The sequence below is a fragment of the Coregonus clupeaformis genome, chromosome 37, assembly GCF_020615455.1.
Source record: "Coregonus clupeaformis isolate EN_2021a chromosome 37, ASM2061545v1, whole genome shotgun sequence".
Lineage (NCBI taxonomy): Eukaryota > Metazoa > Chordata > Actinopteri > Salmoniformes > Salmonidae > Coregonus > Coregonus clupeaformis.
The window spans coordinates 17476742-17493204 of record NC_059228.1 but is presented as its reverse complement, the minus strand read 5'-3'; the positions used below and the strand labels follow the sequence as shown (position 1 = coordinate 17493204).

The following is a 16463-nucleotide window of genomic DNA, read 5'->3' as shown; positions in this document are numbered from 1 at the left end:
TAGCTGGCTAGCTAGTTTCAACTGGAGATTCTAGATAAAAGGTAAGTAAATAATAGAATCCGTTCCACATTGAGTGAGGCGGGTTGCAGGAAAGTATATTTAGTAGAAGGATGAAAAGTGTGATAGGGGAATATATACAACAAAATACAAAAAAAAGAAAAAAACTGGCTATTTACACGGACACACAAGAGTACACGACCGCACTGCTACGCCATCTGTCCATGGGGACAGCTGAATAACCCTTTTAGGTTCTAGATAACATCTTTTTTTTCTAAGAGTGTAGGGTTCAGGGAAAGCATTTCCTTTTCTTTGATACTTGTATACTACAGCCTCTCTCTGTGATGTGCTGCAGGCCCTGGAGCAGATCAGCCCATACCAGGGTGGCAGTGTGGAGGACCTCAACCTCCAGGGTGTAGAGAGAGAGAGGCCTGACCTTCCCATGCTGGCCCAGCATCGCTTTCGACGGGTAGACTTCCTCTCTGCCATGCTCACCGGCGCCGTCACCCTTCCGCCTCTCCAAACCTCCTTTGAGGTTGATTCCGGAACCCGTGTTGAGCAGGATCAGGATGGGGATGTGGATGCCGCTAGGGCTGGGGCTGGGGCAGTGTCCAGCGGTGATGGGAGCTCCAAGAGCAGCGAGCACAGCCAGGAGGGTGATGATGGAGCTCCCTCTACTCTCCTTGCAGACGAGCCTCCTCGGGACTACCCTCGCCGGGCCTCTGCAGGAGTGGGGTTTGGTGGTGATCTGGACCTGGAGCTGGAGGAAGGCTCCAAGACCCTGGTGCTCTTCTCCCCTGGAGACGTGAGGAGGTCCCTTGCCGTAGTGGGCGATCTGCCCCCGGACGATGCCGGGAGCCACCAGGGGACCCTGGCAGCCATCACACCCCAGTGCGAGAGAGCTCTGGGACCTCTGGGAAGCCTGCTGGACATGTCTAAGCCAGGTACTTTGTCCTCCCAGCTGAAGTCCGAGCCCAAACCATCTTTGACGGCCGTCACCGCCATCCTGGTCAATGTGGCGCCCAATGTTGTTGCTCCCACCAGCACCTCCCCTCCTTTCACCAAAGTAGAGCGGACATTCGTCCACATTGCAGAGACCACCCACCATAATGTGATGAGCTCCTCAGGGACTCTGCAGCTCAGGCTGCTGCTCCCCGGGCTGGTTGAGGAGCCCACAGCCAAACAGGAGGACCGCTCGGAGGAAGAGAAACAGGAGGATGTCTCCGGTGGAGAGAAAGAGAGGGGCAGGGAGAGCAGATCCGATGTGGACCGTTCAGATAAAGATGTTGAGAAGGAGAGGGAGAGTGGATCTGAGGGTGAGGTTCCAAACAGAGACAGTGAAGAGGGGAGGGAGAGTGGATCTGAAGGTGAGTTCCAAAAGACCTACGACGTACAGAGGAGGGAGAGTGGATCAGAAAGCAATTTCTTTGAGAAAGAGGAGGAGGGGGACAAAGTGAGCAGGTTTGAGGAGGAGGAGGAGGAGGACGACAGAGAGAGTAGGTTCAAGGAGGAAGTTCCAGAGAGAGAAATCCCAGGTTTCCCAGAGAGATACAACAAGGCTAAGGAGGAGGAAGAGGATGTTGCAAAGAAAGCGATTGAGGAGTTAATTCCTCCAGAAAAAGAGATGGAAGAAGAGCCAGAACTTTGGGACGAGGTCCAGCCAGCGATCCAGCCAAACCTCTCCTCTCCTGTTCTCGGTCCTCCAGAAGAACCTGAAGCCCAGGATATCCTGGTCATTTCAATAGAAACCAAGTTAGACTCTGAACAAGAGGACGCCCCTATTGCCGTTTCCCCTGAGATGGAGCCTGCCCAAGACATGATGTTAACAGAGAAGGAGAGCCACGTCCAGCTTGAACAAAACAATGATGCTTCTCCACAGGAGGAACCCAAGGACCCTGGTGATCCAGAAACATTGGCAGTGCACCAGAAGGAGAGCAAAAAATGGGCAGAGGCCAGTAAACAGACCAGGCCTCGAAAACTGAGCCGAATCCCAGTTCTCTCCCGATCTGAGGAGGACACCAGCTCGGACCAGGACCAGTCGGCGGAGTCCCAGTCATTCAAGTCTCGTCAGAGGGCCAAGCGACCTTACCTAGCCCGGCTGGTCATGGAAAGGAGGCAAGGTCGCATGCTAAGACTGGCTTCTGTTTCCTCAGCTTCCTCTGCGGAAGATGGCTGTAAAGTTCCAGCAGAGACCCATGATGAGGACAACTCTCTGCCCAGGAAGGAGAGGGGAGTTGGGAGGGAGAGGGGTGGGGGGCGTCAAAGGAGCAGGATACCCCGTCCTGTCACACCTGTTAAGCTGCAGGGATCCTCTGTTACACCGTCTCATGCTGTCTCCCAAACTGGCCCCAATGCTATTGTCCACAAGCCACAACTTTCAACTATATATAATAGGTGGGTTCAATTAAAAGCGTATTTGAAAGGAAACACATGCTCTTATCAATTCCCGATCTCTAGGGGCTCACGCCAAGGCTGCCTTTTATCAACTCTGTTGTTCACCCTGTCCTTTGAATAATATTCTGAATGGATAATAATATTCATATAATGTGAAAGCCTCCAGATTTATAATCTTTAAGCATAATTCTAGAACAGAATTCAGAATTCGAAGCATCATTCTACATCTATGACTGTCTCTGTGTTGTATCTCTGTGTTTCAGGCATCAATCTCACAAACCCAGGACCCCAAGCATGAACGTTCCACTGCATCAGAGGTCCCAGACTCTGCAATCCCGACCTGGACCCGGGGCCGACTCCTCCCCCTTATCCTCCACCCCCCGGACCCCCTTGCGTGGGGTCATCTCCCGAGCCACTCTCTCTGCATGCCCCTCCCCCCGTAGCCTCAGCACCTCCCCCTGTTGCTACTCTACCTCCCGGACCGACAGCCCCTCCCCTCAGCGCCCACGCCGGGGGGCTGCAGTTACAGAGGTCCGGAGGCAGCTCATATCCGTGCGGGCGCAGACCGCACTTCCGCTAAAACCCAGACCGCCTCAAACCGATGATTCCTCAGCCCCTGGGACACCCAGGAGGCGAGGCAAACTTTACCCTTTGTCATCTACATCCACACTCAGACCCACACCCACCAAGGGGAAGTCAGATGCTTCTGAGAGCAAGACAGCCACCAGATAATATAGCCTAGCTTAGTGTATCAGGGCTATCTATCCATCAGACTATCCACACTGCACTTCACACACCCCTTTATCTACTGTATGTCAGAGTAACTCCACGACCTCAAACGTTTGTGCGAAAACGCTATGTTTCAACTCTCATCTTAAGATAACAAAGAGGTGTCTGCTTCTAATCACAGTTAAGGCCAAAAACAAAACCAGTAATAGGGAGCACCAGGCAGCGGTGTGACCCCCAACACCACAGACTAGGGAAGTGGGTGTTCGTTACCTCCTTCTGCAGCTGAGGCCTCCCTGCACCAGTCTGGGAACTTGTTCCTTAGCAGGGTTCGAATTACACATTGACTCTTGGGGCTCTGCACGTCGATGGTGCCCAACGTCCATATCGTTGACAATTGTCGGGTGCCTGATTTGTTATGGGGTTCCCCTAGCCTCCCCTAGCCCTCCTGTAATTCGAACCCTGATCCTGGGGGAATCTAATGAAGTCTGACTCAGTACAACAGCCCTCATATGCCTTAATAAGACCTGTTCTAAGACCAGTTCTTGTCTACTACTCCCATCACTAACGCTTCCAGGGACAAAACAACAACTGCAACGGCAGAGCATCAGCCTCCTCTGATCTCACTCTCTAGTTTGCTTAAAAAAGTGCTTTAAATTAAAATGATTATGTGTGTTATGAAAATTGTATATAGCTAAATTATAGGATTCACTTTATTTAGGTCAGACCACGGATAGTAATTTAGGTAACGCTTTATTTGACTTCCTTCTTATGAAGAGTTGTAAACTGTTATATTGCGTTATAAGCATTCATAGCGCCTTATATATTAAGTCATAGAGCATTTTGAAACTGTACAATAAAGCAATAAGGTACCAGAGACTGTTGTATATCATGAATATCTCTCTCATGCCTTATTACTTGGTTGTCAAGTTTCACAATGCTCAATGACTGCATCTATGAGATTCTATTAAGGTTTTTAAAGCATTATAACACTTTACAAGGTGCTTCAAGTAAAGTTACCGTCATGTACATAAGAATCAGATCTGGATTGGTGTGCAGTTTACACTTGGCATTATTATTTCTCTCTCACAACCAATCAGGGACTATCACAGCTGGTAAATCTGCATTTGGAATGAAAACCTGTGCCGTATCTACTGTATGATAACCGCCATAGAGTAGTATACAGTCTCATAAAGCCCTATGAATGCATCTATAAAGTGCTATGAATGTGTTCATTAGACAATATAACGCTTCATGAGGAGCTGCTTCAACTGTTGCGAAATGTTTCATACAGTAGGCCAATATTTCTATTTGAAGTAAGGGTAACACTTTAAATTAACGTACCTTTATTGTAAAGCGTTACCGAAATAAGTGTCATTATTCCTCTGTCTTTTTCATTGAGATAGAAAAGGATTTTGAGGGAATCGAAATGAATGCATAAAGTCGATGTACTTGTGGCTTTGTAATGGTCGCATGTGTTCTTGTCACCTTGGGAGGAATTCACTGGATGTACCCAGAGGTTAACAGTACATCCCTAATGGCACCTTATTCCCCATTTAGTGCACTACTTTTGACCAGAGCCCATAGGGAGTAGTTTGCCATTTGGGGTGCATATTCAATCAGAAACACATTTAAAGATAGATACTGTGGAATGTGTCCAAATTAACATGATTTCTGTTATTTTTGTATTGGGGACTGTACGTTATTTATAATGAGGGATACCTGGAGGAAATCTGACCTCTCTGAAATGAAAATAGATGGCCCTCCGTTCAGTAAAGAAATGTGCGCGCTTGAAAAATAACAAGTGACCCGCCCCTATACCCAAAATAATAATAATTCAAACAAAGTGGATAGCAGAGAACATGCCTAACGTTTACCCTCACTCCTAGGACAGACAAGAGCCTTAGATATGCATTTTTAGATATGCATGTTCTTTGTTTCGTAAGCATTACATGGCTAAGTAGCAAGGGTGGCGGGCCAGGAGGTTGTGGGTTTGCAGACCACCACGGACAAGGGTAGTGGTGAAAAGCTCTCCTTTATAATAAAAGCACTGCATGAATCTATCATCTTATTTGCAGGTCTGAGAAAAAATAGCCTTTTATAAACGCAGAAGCAGAATCTCTTTTAATACCACAACAGAGCATGACAACGAATGAGCGCATGCTGCAGCACAGGAGACATTTTGATTTCTATACGCTATTGTTAAAAAAAATTGTATAATCTTACATTTGGAACAGTGCTAAAGTTGTCTATCAACTGTCAAAATTCAGCGCAACCGAACCAGTTACAACTGAAGTATCGGATCATCAGTGAATTCAAGAAAAATACATTTGTTTTTTTAACACAGCAGCCGCATATCATCAGGTAGGCCTATATGCACTTGCAACTTTTTTTCATTTGTGAAACTATCATTTTCTAATTTATTCTATTTTATTCCATCATATTGTTGTTACAAAATAGATTTGTGTTGACTGTGATTAGGGCATGGGAATATAAGAGTATCTGCTAGGCAAAATTAACAAACTAGGCATACATAGCTCACCGCATGATCCTCAAACCAAAGACTGGCCAAACTTTTTTGTTTCATTTGATATTTAATTCTAAGTAATTATTTTATACACCCTTAATGCAAAATGTATAGGCATGTTGTTGAAGTGCTGTTGTTGAAATGCTGAGCACTCCTACCTGCCTGTAGCGTGTCACAAATCCTTCACAATGTATTACTTAAATGGCAGGCTAGAGCCTTGAAATAATAATAATATAGCCTTAATAATAAATGTTCAATCAAATATATAAAGCCCTTTTTACATCAGTACATGTCACAAAAAAACAAAAACAAGCCTAAAACCCCAAAGAGCAAGCAATGCAGATGTAAAAGCGTGGTGGCTAGGAAAAACTCCCTAGAAAGACAGGAACCTATAAAGAAACCTAGAGAGGAACCAGGCTCTGAGGGGTGGCCAGTCCTCTTCTGGCTGTGCCCGGTGGAGATTATAAGAGTACATGGCCATTAAGGCTAGATCGTTCTTCAAGATGTTCATATATTCATAGATGACCAAAAGGCTGAAATAATAATCACAGTGTTTATAGAGGGTGCAACAGGTCAGCATCTCAGGAGTAAATGTCAGTTTGCTTTTCATAGCTGAGCATTCAGAGGTTGAGACAGCAGGTAAGGTAGAGAGAGAAGGGGAGGGAGAGAGAGAGCGAGGGAGAGAGAGGGTCGAAACAGCAGGTCCGGGACAAGGTAGCATGTCCAGTGAACAGGTCAGGGTTCCATAGCCGCAGGCAGAACAGCAGAAACTGGATCAGCAGCACGACCAGGTGGACTGGGGAGGGGGAACAGTCAAGAGTTGTCAGGCCAGGTAGTCTCGAGTCATGGTCCAAGGGCTCAGGTCCACCTGGAGGGGAGAGAGAGAGAGCAAGAGAGAGATTGGAGAATTAGAGGGAGCATACTTAAGATCACACAGGACATCAGATAAGACAGGATAATTACACCAGATAGGACAAACTGACCCTAGCCCCCCAGCACATAGACTATTGCAGCATAGATACTGAAGACTGAGACAGGGGGGGTCGGGGGACACTGTGGCCCCGTCCTACAATACCCCCGGACAGGGTCAACCAGGCAGGATATAACCCCACCAACTTTGCCAAAGCACAGCCCCCACACCACCAGAAGGATATCAACAGACCACCAACGTACTACCCTGAGACAAGGCAGAGTATAGCCCACAAAGATCTCCCCCACAGCACGAGCCCGAGGGGGCGCAAAACCGGACAGGAAGATCACGTCAGTCACTCAACCCACTCAAGTCGAGTATAGCGGGGAAAAAAGCCTGGCACGACATGATGCACCCCTCCTAGGGATGGTATGGGAGAGCACTAGCAAGCCAGTGACTCAGCCCCCGTAATAGGGACAGAGGCAGAGAATCCCAGTGGAGCGAGGGGAGCCGGCCAGTCAGAGACAGCAAGGGTGGTTCGTCACTCCAGTGCCTTGCCGTTCACCTTCGCACACCTGGGCCAGAATAAACTCAATCATAGGGCCTACTGAAGAGGTCAAAGACCGATTCTGCGTCTCTCACATGGATCGGAAGACCATTCCATAAATATTGAGCTCCATAGGAAAAAGCCCTGCCTTCAGCTGTTTGCTTAGAAATTCTAGGAACAATAAGGAGGCCTCCATCTTGTGACCATAGCGTACGTGTAGGTATGTACAGCAGGACCAAATCGGAGAGATAGGTAGGAGCAAGCCCATGTAATGCTTTGTAGGTTAGCAGTAAAACCTTAAAATCAACCCTAGCCTTAACAGTAAGAGAGGCTAGCACTGGAGTAATATGATCAAATGTTTTGGTTCTAGTCAAGATTCTAGCAGCCGTATTTAGCAGTAACTTAATTTATAAATAAACAGTAAGTTTATTTAGTGCTTTATCCGAGTAGCCGGAGAAAAGAGCATCGCAGTAGTCTAATCTTGAAGTGACAAGAGCAGGATGAGCTTTTCTGCATAATTTTTGTTCAAAACGTTTACGATTTTTGCAATGTTATGAAGATGGAAAAAAACTGCTCTTGAAATATATTTGTATATGTTCGTCAAAAGAGAGATAAGGGACCAGAGTAACACTGATGTCCTTCACAGTGTTATTTGAAATGACTGTTCAACCATCAAGATTAATTGTCAGAGCAAACAGCAGATCTCTTTGTTTCTTGGGACCTAGAACTAGCATCTCTCTTTTCTCCGAGTTTAAAAGTAAAACATTTGCCGCGATCCACTTCCTTATGTCTGAAACACAAGCTTACAGGGTAGGCAATTTTGGGGCTTCACCATGTTTCATCAAAATGTACAGTTGTGTCGTCTACATAGCAGTGAATGTTGACATTGTGTTTCCGAATTACATCACCAAGAGGTAGAATCTATTGTGAAAACAATAGTGGTCCTAAAACAGAACCTTGGGGAACACCCAAACTTACCTTTGATTTACCATCCACAGAGACTGATATACTGATATACTGTATTGTCGACAGATAAGATCTAAACCATGCAAAAACTTGTCTGTGTAGACCAATTAGGGTTTCCAATCTCTCCAAAAGAATGTGGTGATTGATGGTGTCAAAAGCGGCACTAAGTTCTAGGAGCACGAGGACAGATGGCTCAAGGCTTTTTAAGGAGAGGCTTTAATACTGCCAATTTTAGTGAGTTTGGTACACATCCAGAGGATAGGTAGCCGTTTATTATGTTCAACATAGGATGGCCAAGCACAGGAAGTAGCTCTTACAGTAGTTTAGAGCCAGAAGGTTTAGAGCCGGAAGGTTTATGACAGCAAATTGATGTTAGCAACATCTCAGCCTTTGCGGGATGCGTGGGGATATGGTCACTATTGTAACGAGGAGGAGAGGCCTCATTTAACGCAGTAAATTCATCAGGCTTGAGCCACGTTTCAGTCAGGCCAATCACATCAAGTTTATGATCAGTGATTAGTTAATTGACTATGACTGCCTTGGAAGTGAGGGATCTAACAAGTACTCTTATTTTGAGACGAGGTATCACAATCTCTTTCAATAATGACAGGGATGGAGGAGGTCTTTATTCCAGTGAGATTGCTAAGGCGAACATCGCCATGTTTAGTTTTGCCGGACCTAGATCGAGGCACAGACACAGTCTCAATAGGGAAAACTGAGCTGACTGCACTGACTTGTGCTAGGGGCAGACTCCACCAAGCTGGCAGGATGGCTAACAGCCTGCTGCCTGGCCTGCACCCTATCTCAAACAGGAAGGCCTACCTCTGTCAAACAGGAAGGCCTAGCTCTTATTTCTTGTATATGAAGAAATCGTCTCCAACACAAAGCCCTCTTGTTGTTAGTAGCCTAAAGTCAAATGAAAATGAAGACTAAATGAATTAAGCTTTCTCAAATTATCCTACTTTCAGCAGTCATGTGCTGTCCGTCTCTGTGGCTGCTGCTTCATAGTAATGTAGGTTATGTAAATTACTAGAATCAGGCTTATTGTGAGGTCAATAACTCTGATAAATATCTTCATTATGGGCAGCGAAACATATTGTTTTCATTAAAATCAATTAAAGCAACAGCAAGCTTACCTCCGGTCCTCCTTCTCATCGCCACGCTCTCCCTCTCAAACTGAACAGGACATCAATAGGCCTTGTCCCATAGCACAGGTATTGCATTTTTTTTAACAAAAAAATATTTGCGGAAGAAGCCTTTCACTCATCTCCTGAAGTGCCACCATACACAGCACAGTCATTGGTTAGGCAGCACAAAATGATTTACATCAGCAAGAGCAGGGCAGGCCAGAGCTCATGATTGCTTATCCATTGAAGTGTGTAATGCTGTGTAGCCTAGTTTTATATACACCATCCCAGCAGCGCAAATACTCGGGAAGTACATTTTCTTTGAAATATAACTTTGCCCTGTGCTTCTCCGAGCATGCTCTTCGTATAGCCTAGGCCTATAGCCTATAGTATAGACTATGGATCATTTGATTGAGACCACACTAGGAGCACTTGATATTGCGCACCCAGCAGAGAATCAGGGATTAGGGGCAGCATCGGGCACACATTGAGATGTAATAAGCAACAACTTCTCAAACACTGAGCAATATGATATTTAATCGACCCTCCACTGGACTAGATTTTTTTTAAATACTCAAGCCTCCCCCTGACATAAATTGAAAAAGCATAACCCCCCCATTTTCCTCCGGGTCCCAGTTTCGAAAATTTTGAAAAATCCCTTACAACTTATACACATGAGGAGGGGGTGCTAGTTATACAGTTTCATATAATGTTTACTTCAGGTGTAAACTCATCAGTCATCAATCATTCCCATTTCCGAAATGTTGCTAATTCCTTTCATTTTGACCAGTTACAAAGACCTATAATTCTGAACATACATGTCCCTACTTACATATTAAAAACATCACTGTAGAATATGATTTCTTTTGCACTTTAAATGTTACTATGTTAGTCTGTGCTTCACGTATAATATGTTACCATTTTACCTTACTGAAATCATAATTTCTCTCATCAAATGACAAGGATAATACAACTTACATCTACGCTAGTACAATACGTTTTCAAATACATTTATTTTGCTTCATACAATACCCCAACAACTTTCTGACGTCACCCCAAAATGGCTTGAGCAATTTAGTGAGACATGCACTCAGGTAGAGCTGCTATGTGATGTCAATCATTCACAGTTTAATATGAGCAATTTCATTGGCTCACACTAATAAAAGTTTGGTTTTAATTGGTCCATCTATTTTACTTTTGTACCAATCAGCACTTCTAAGAAATATGGCATGCCTTGAAATATACTTGTTTCTGGTGTTCCATAATAGTGTATTGTACATAATATAATAACTTCTTGAGACAAAAGGTAATCTTTATTTTTATTTGATAAATCAAAGAAGTGTTTAGAAAAAAAATTGTAATTGCATTTGTTTCGTTAACTTTCTTTTTCAGAAGTGTCAAATTGTTGGATGAGACCTCCTCAAGCTCTAATAATACTGCTGCATTCAAACTAACAAAAATGTGTTTAAATTAGTGTGGTGTTAAATATCTGTGTTTAATTTGACATGATTCAAAAGATTGTTTGGTGAGTGAGATGGAACGTAATATGAAAAGTAATCAGAAAATAATACTTGCAGCGATGACAAACTACAGCATTCATACTGTAACTAAATGTAAATTGAAATGCGACGAAATGCTAACCAATCAACGGTATTACGAACTACATGTACTTACATTTTTAATAATGTCAAGATAAAGGATCCAATCTAAAGCGTTGACTGTTGTACATGTACTTTATCAATGAATTCATAATGTGATGGTAGGAAGAGGGAGCAAAGATATTATTCTGTTATGGGTACATTCTGTTTTCTGTCCTCCATCCACATGTTTACTTCTCTGTGGACTATAAATCTGCCCAATCCAGGATGGACTTTGCATGAATGTGTTTCATGAATTAAATCATTATCCAATTAACTGCTTATTATATGAACTAGCTTGCTGACAAGTTATCCACTTGATCACTGATGATCAACAATAAAGACCTGCTTCATTCATGTTGGGATTGACCATTGACTTGGTTTGAATATTTATCTTTGTTTAGCTCACCAACATGTTGCATTTTTTGCATTATGTTGACATATACAAAATCATTTTTTTCTGAACAATTGTACTGTATTAGTATACAATTATATAATTTCCTTTTCTTTTTTTTGCATACAACATACTGTAGATCAGTATTTGTATTATTAATTTAATGCTGTCTTTTTTGCTCATCTTTGTCATGGGTGCCATTCATTTTGGACCTGACTGTACATCGATATTCTATGATTTTGATTTGATTGCACAAGATTAAATTAAACCGTAGCCAGTGTGCCCCACTGCCCTTCCTTGCTTTCCTGCCTTGCTTCTCTTTCGGGGAAAAGTGAGTGGCACATTAGTGTCCTCCGTTACCCATTTCCAAAGGATTTGAGATTAAAATAGCAAACCCGGAGACGCTTGTACAAAGTCTACAGTACAGTTCAGTACAGTACATATCTATTACAGATATATTACATACAGTGGGGAGAACAAGTATTTGATACACTGCCGATTTTGCAGGTTTTCCTACTTACAAAGCATGTAGAGGTCTGTAATTTTTATCATAGGTACACTTCAACTGTGAGAGACGGAATCTAAAACAAAAATCCAGAAAATCACATTGTATGATTTTTAAGTAATTAATTTGCATTTTATTGCATGACATAAGTATTTGATCACCTACCAACCAGTAAGAATTCCGGCTCTCACAGACCTGTTAGTTTTTCTTTAAGAAGTCCTCCTGTTCTCCACTCATTACCTGTATTAACTGCACCTGTTTGAACACGTTACCTGTATAAAAGACACCTGTCCACACACTCAATCAAACAGACTCCAACCTCTCCACAATGGCCCAGACCAGAGAGCTGTGTAAGGACATCAGGGATAAAATTGTAGACATGTACAAGGCTGGGATGGGCTACAGGACAATAGGCAAGCAGCTTGGTGAGAAGGCAACAACTGTTGGCGCAATTATTAGAAAATGGAAGAAGTTCAAGATGACGGTCAATCACCCTCGGTCTGGGGCTCCATGCAAGATCTCACCTCGTGGGGCATCAATGATCATCAGGAAGGTGAGGGATCAGCCCAGAACTACACGGCAGGACCTGGTCAATCACCTGAAGAGAGCTGGGACCACAGTCTCAAAGAAAACCATTAGTAACACACTACGCCGTCATGAATTAAAATCCTGCAGCGCACGCAAGGTCCCCCTGCTCAAGCCAGCGCATGTCCACGCCCGTCTGAAGTTTGCCAATGACCATCTGGATGATCCAGAGGAGGAATGGATGAAGGTCATGTGGTCTGATGAGACAAAAATAGAGCTTTTTGGTCTAAACTTCACTCGCCGTGTTTGGAGGAAGAAGAAGGACGAGTACAACCCCAAGAACACCATCCCAACCGTGAAGCATAGAGGTGGAAACATCAGTCTTTGGGGATTCTTTTCTGCAAAGGAGACAGGACGACTGCACCGTATTGAGGGGAGGATGGATGGGGCCATGTATCGCGAGATCTTGCCCAACAACCTCCTTCCCTCAGTAAGAGCATTGAAGATGGGTCGTGGCTGGGTCTTCCAGCATGACAATGACCCGAAACACACAGCCAGGGCAACTAAGGAGTGGCTCCGTAAGAAGCATCTCAAGGTCCTGGAGTGGCCTAGCCAGTCTCCAGACCTGAACCCAATAGAAAATCTTTGGAGGGAGCTGAAAGTCTGTATTGCCCAGCGACAGCCCCGAAACCTGAAGGATCTGGAGAAGTTCTGTATGGAGGAGTGGGCCAAAATCCCTGCTGCGGTGTGTGCAAACCTGGTCAAGACCTACAGGAAACGTATGATCTCTGTAATTGCAAACAATGGTTTCTGTACCAAATATTAAGTTCTGCTTTTCTGATGTATCAAATACTTATGTCATGCAATAAAATGCAAATTAATTACTTAAAAATCATACAATGTGATTTTCTGGATTTTTGTTTTAGATTCCGTCTCTCACAGTTGAAGTGTACCTATGATAACAATTACAGACCTCTACATGCTTTGTAAGTAGGAAAACCTGCAAAATCGGCAGTGTATCAAATACTTGTTCTCCCCACTGTATGTGACCGACTGGCTCGATTCAGTCTTATGTAGCAACATTTAAAATGGTGTTTTTTACATTGGCTAAAAGTAGAGACTCAGCGCTAGAAAATTGTATAGATGGGAAAGTAATTCGTTGTTGGACAAAAGAGACTGTGAAACACCAGGAAATCAGCTCAAAGTGATTTTAATTTAGGAAATCTGTTCCCAAGTATTCCCACGCATATATGGAGAGACGTGATCCTATCCAAATGTAATAAAGGTTTTAAATTATTATGTTTTTGTGAAATACAAATTATGTTTGGGCTTCTTGCGCTAAATTTGCGGTCTACAAATGATTTATAATTATGTTGTGAAAAAAGTTCGGCCCGCGGCTGAATGTAGTTTGGGCCCTCTGCCCTAAGAGGTGCTAATGAAGAGCTTAGGGCTGTAACCATGGTGTTCAAGCAATCAATCCAATCCTTGGCAGTGCTTCAGACGATTGATAAAATAGCTAGTTCTAAAGTAATGCACACATCCATCCAACCATTTTCTTTTAAGTACAGGAGTGTGTGCAGCTGTTTCATTTAGAACTCAAGAATACAGGACCCCTTTAATCTTCTAAAGACAAGTTCTCTTTTGAAGACAAACATATAATTTGTGTCTCCTTGACTGTGGAACTAAAGCAGCATTGATCCTGTAGTAGGCCAATGGGCACAAAGAAGCAATGCCATAGTCCATGAGCATGTCAAGCGAATTCACTGAATAAAGCAAACAGTAAACTACTGTTGACCAAATAACGAGGTCAGACTTGTAAAGGAGTGAGGATACAACTCAAGGAATCTCGGACAGTTCTTCCAGGTTCAACCTCTTTAATGATGCATCAACTGAAGGGTTCAAATTAACACCGTACCAAGACCTGAGTTTTACATCTCTTATACTGTATTATTTCAACTTACATAAACATGTACTCTACATTATCATTGGTTAGTACAGAACCACATACATTCTCATTGGTCAATATGGAAACCTCACTTCAGTTAGATGATCACTTCGTGGTCTGTAGGTCTTGACGTGCATTCAAACAGTCAAACATATTCAATGGAGACAAAGACAACCTTGAGAAATGTAGATTGACCCAAAGCTTCCTGAGAAGAGCAGAGTTAACATACACACAGTACTTGAGATCAAACATATTAATATATTTGTATAAATATGTTGTCAATTGAGTGTACAAAACATTAAGAACGCTATGATCCCTTACTGATGTCACTTGTTAAATCCACTTCAATCAGTGTAGATGAAGGAGAGGAGATAGGTTACAGAATAATTTTTAAGCCTTGAGACAAGAGACATGGATTGTGTATGTGTGCCATTCAGAGGTTGAAGGGGCAAGACAAAAGATTTAAGTGCCTTTGAATGGGGTATGGTAGTAAGTGCCAAGCGCACCGGTTTGGGTCAAGAACTGCAAAGCTGCTGGGTTTTTCACACTCACGGTTTCTATAACAGTAATCCTTCTACCCCAACCCCCCTCCCCCACCCCCCATAAAAAAAAGGGTGGTTGTCCCACTGGCTATCCTAAGTTGAATGCACCAATTTGTAAGTCGCTCTGGATAAGAGCGTCTGCTAAATGACTTAAATGTAAATTTAGTGTGTATCAAGAATGGTCCACAACCCAAAGGACATCTAGCCAACTTGACACAACTGTGGGAAGCACTGGAGTCAACATGGGCCAGTATCCCTGTGGAACTCAATGCAACTCAAAATTGCAACTCAATATTAAGAAGGTGTTCTTAACGTTTTGTACACTCAGTGTATATTGAATTATTTTAATTGAGGATATACAGTATATCTATATATATATCCGCATGGTCAAACCCTTTAAATCATCACAGCCTCTAAAATCATTGACATGTAGCACCATTGACTTATGGCATCAGTAATAATCTTAAAATAAATACATTTTTATTATTTTGAAAGAATATCTGTCAACTAGAAAATGACATTTACTGAAGTAAATGTGGTGTGCTTGCTAGTCTTGAAGTATGTATGGTTGTGAAATAGTATTAATAGTGGTGGTAGTAACGGCAGTAGGAATGGTAGTAGTAGTAATGGTAGTAATAGGGTTTTCATAGGCTTTGTGTTAGTTATAGTGACCTATTTTGGGGTGGTTTGTTGTCGTGGAGTTATTATAGTGGGTTATAGTGGGCTAGTATAGTAGCCTAGAGTGAGTACTATATGATCATAAGCCATATAATGGGTTTTTAAGCTCTCAAAATGTTTTAGTTTGAACATTCTGAAAGTCTTGTGGCAGTGATTTCAGAATGTTGAAGCCTGCATTCCGCAATTGAAATGAATGGGGATACAACAAGCTTTATAGTTTAGAAATTATGAATGGTAGTAGAAAGCCCTTAACCAACAATGTCGTTTTTAAGAAAGAATACCCAAAAAAATCACACAAAAATACAATATAAAATAATACGAAATAAAGTAACAAATAATTAAAGAGCAGCAGTAAAAATAACAATAGCGAGGCTATATACAGGGGGTACCGGTACCGAGTTAATGTGTGGGGGCACCGGTTAGTCGAGGTAATTGAGGTAATATGTACATGTAGGTAGAGTTATTAAAGTGACTATGCATAGATAATAAACAGAGAGTAGCAGCAGCGTAAAAGAGGGGTGGGGGGCAATGCAAATAGTCTGGGTAGCCATTTGATTAGATGTTCAGGAGTCCTAAATAATTTGCATACAAGGAGGCACCAGATAATCTGGTAACAATGCCGACAGAGTGGACGCATAAGAGAGAAATTTGAATACAATGTGAATACGTGACAAACCTTGATCAGATAGTGATTGGATCATATTGATCAGATCACATAACTCATATGTTAGCACAAGGTGTAAACGAGGCTTTGGTGTCAGTACCTTTGATCTGAATACAGATCCAACTTTTTTGTGTATCACAGCATGTTTATTACAAGAATGTGAAAACACTCAAAAGAAAAACATTGGGTGTGTGGACAATGAACCATATTGACTTATGCACAATGTCAACAGTGTATCAATGTACCAATATCTTGTGACAACAAAATATAATATAAACAATGTTATATAATGTTATAAAATGTTTGTCACACCTCTCTAATCAGAACAGCTCAGCTCTTGGCCAATGTGCTTGCCTCACACTGGTCCAGCTGTCAGCTA

At 42.8% G+C, this 16463-nt stretch overlaps 1 protein-coding gene across 2 annotated transcripts in view; it reads left to right on the top strand.

Moving 5' to 3' along the window:
- The window catches only part of LOC121553410 (tau-tubulin kinase 1-like), a 43195-nt gene extending 37220 nt beyond the window's left edge, over positions 1 to 5975 (top strand). For both annotated transcript variants that reach the window (XM_041866491.2, XM_041866492.2), the window contains exons 14-15: positions 353 to 2391; positions 2655 to 5975. In XM_041866491.2, the coding sequence (XP_041722425.2) occupies positions 353 to 2391; positions 2655 to 3123 (2508 nt within the window). In that variant the 3' untranslated portion in view covers positions 3124 to 5975. The remainder of the gene's footprint in view (positions 1 to 352; positions 2392 to 2654) is intronic.
- The last annotated feature ends 10488 nt before the right edge of the window (positions 5976 to 16463 follow it).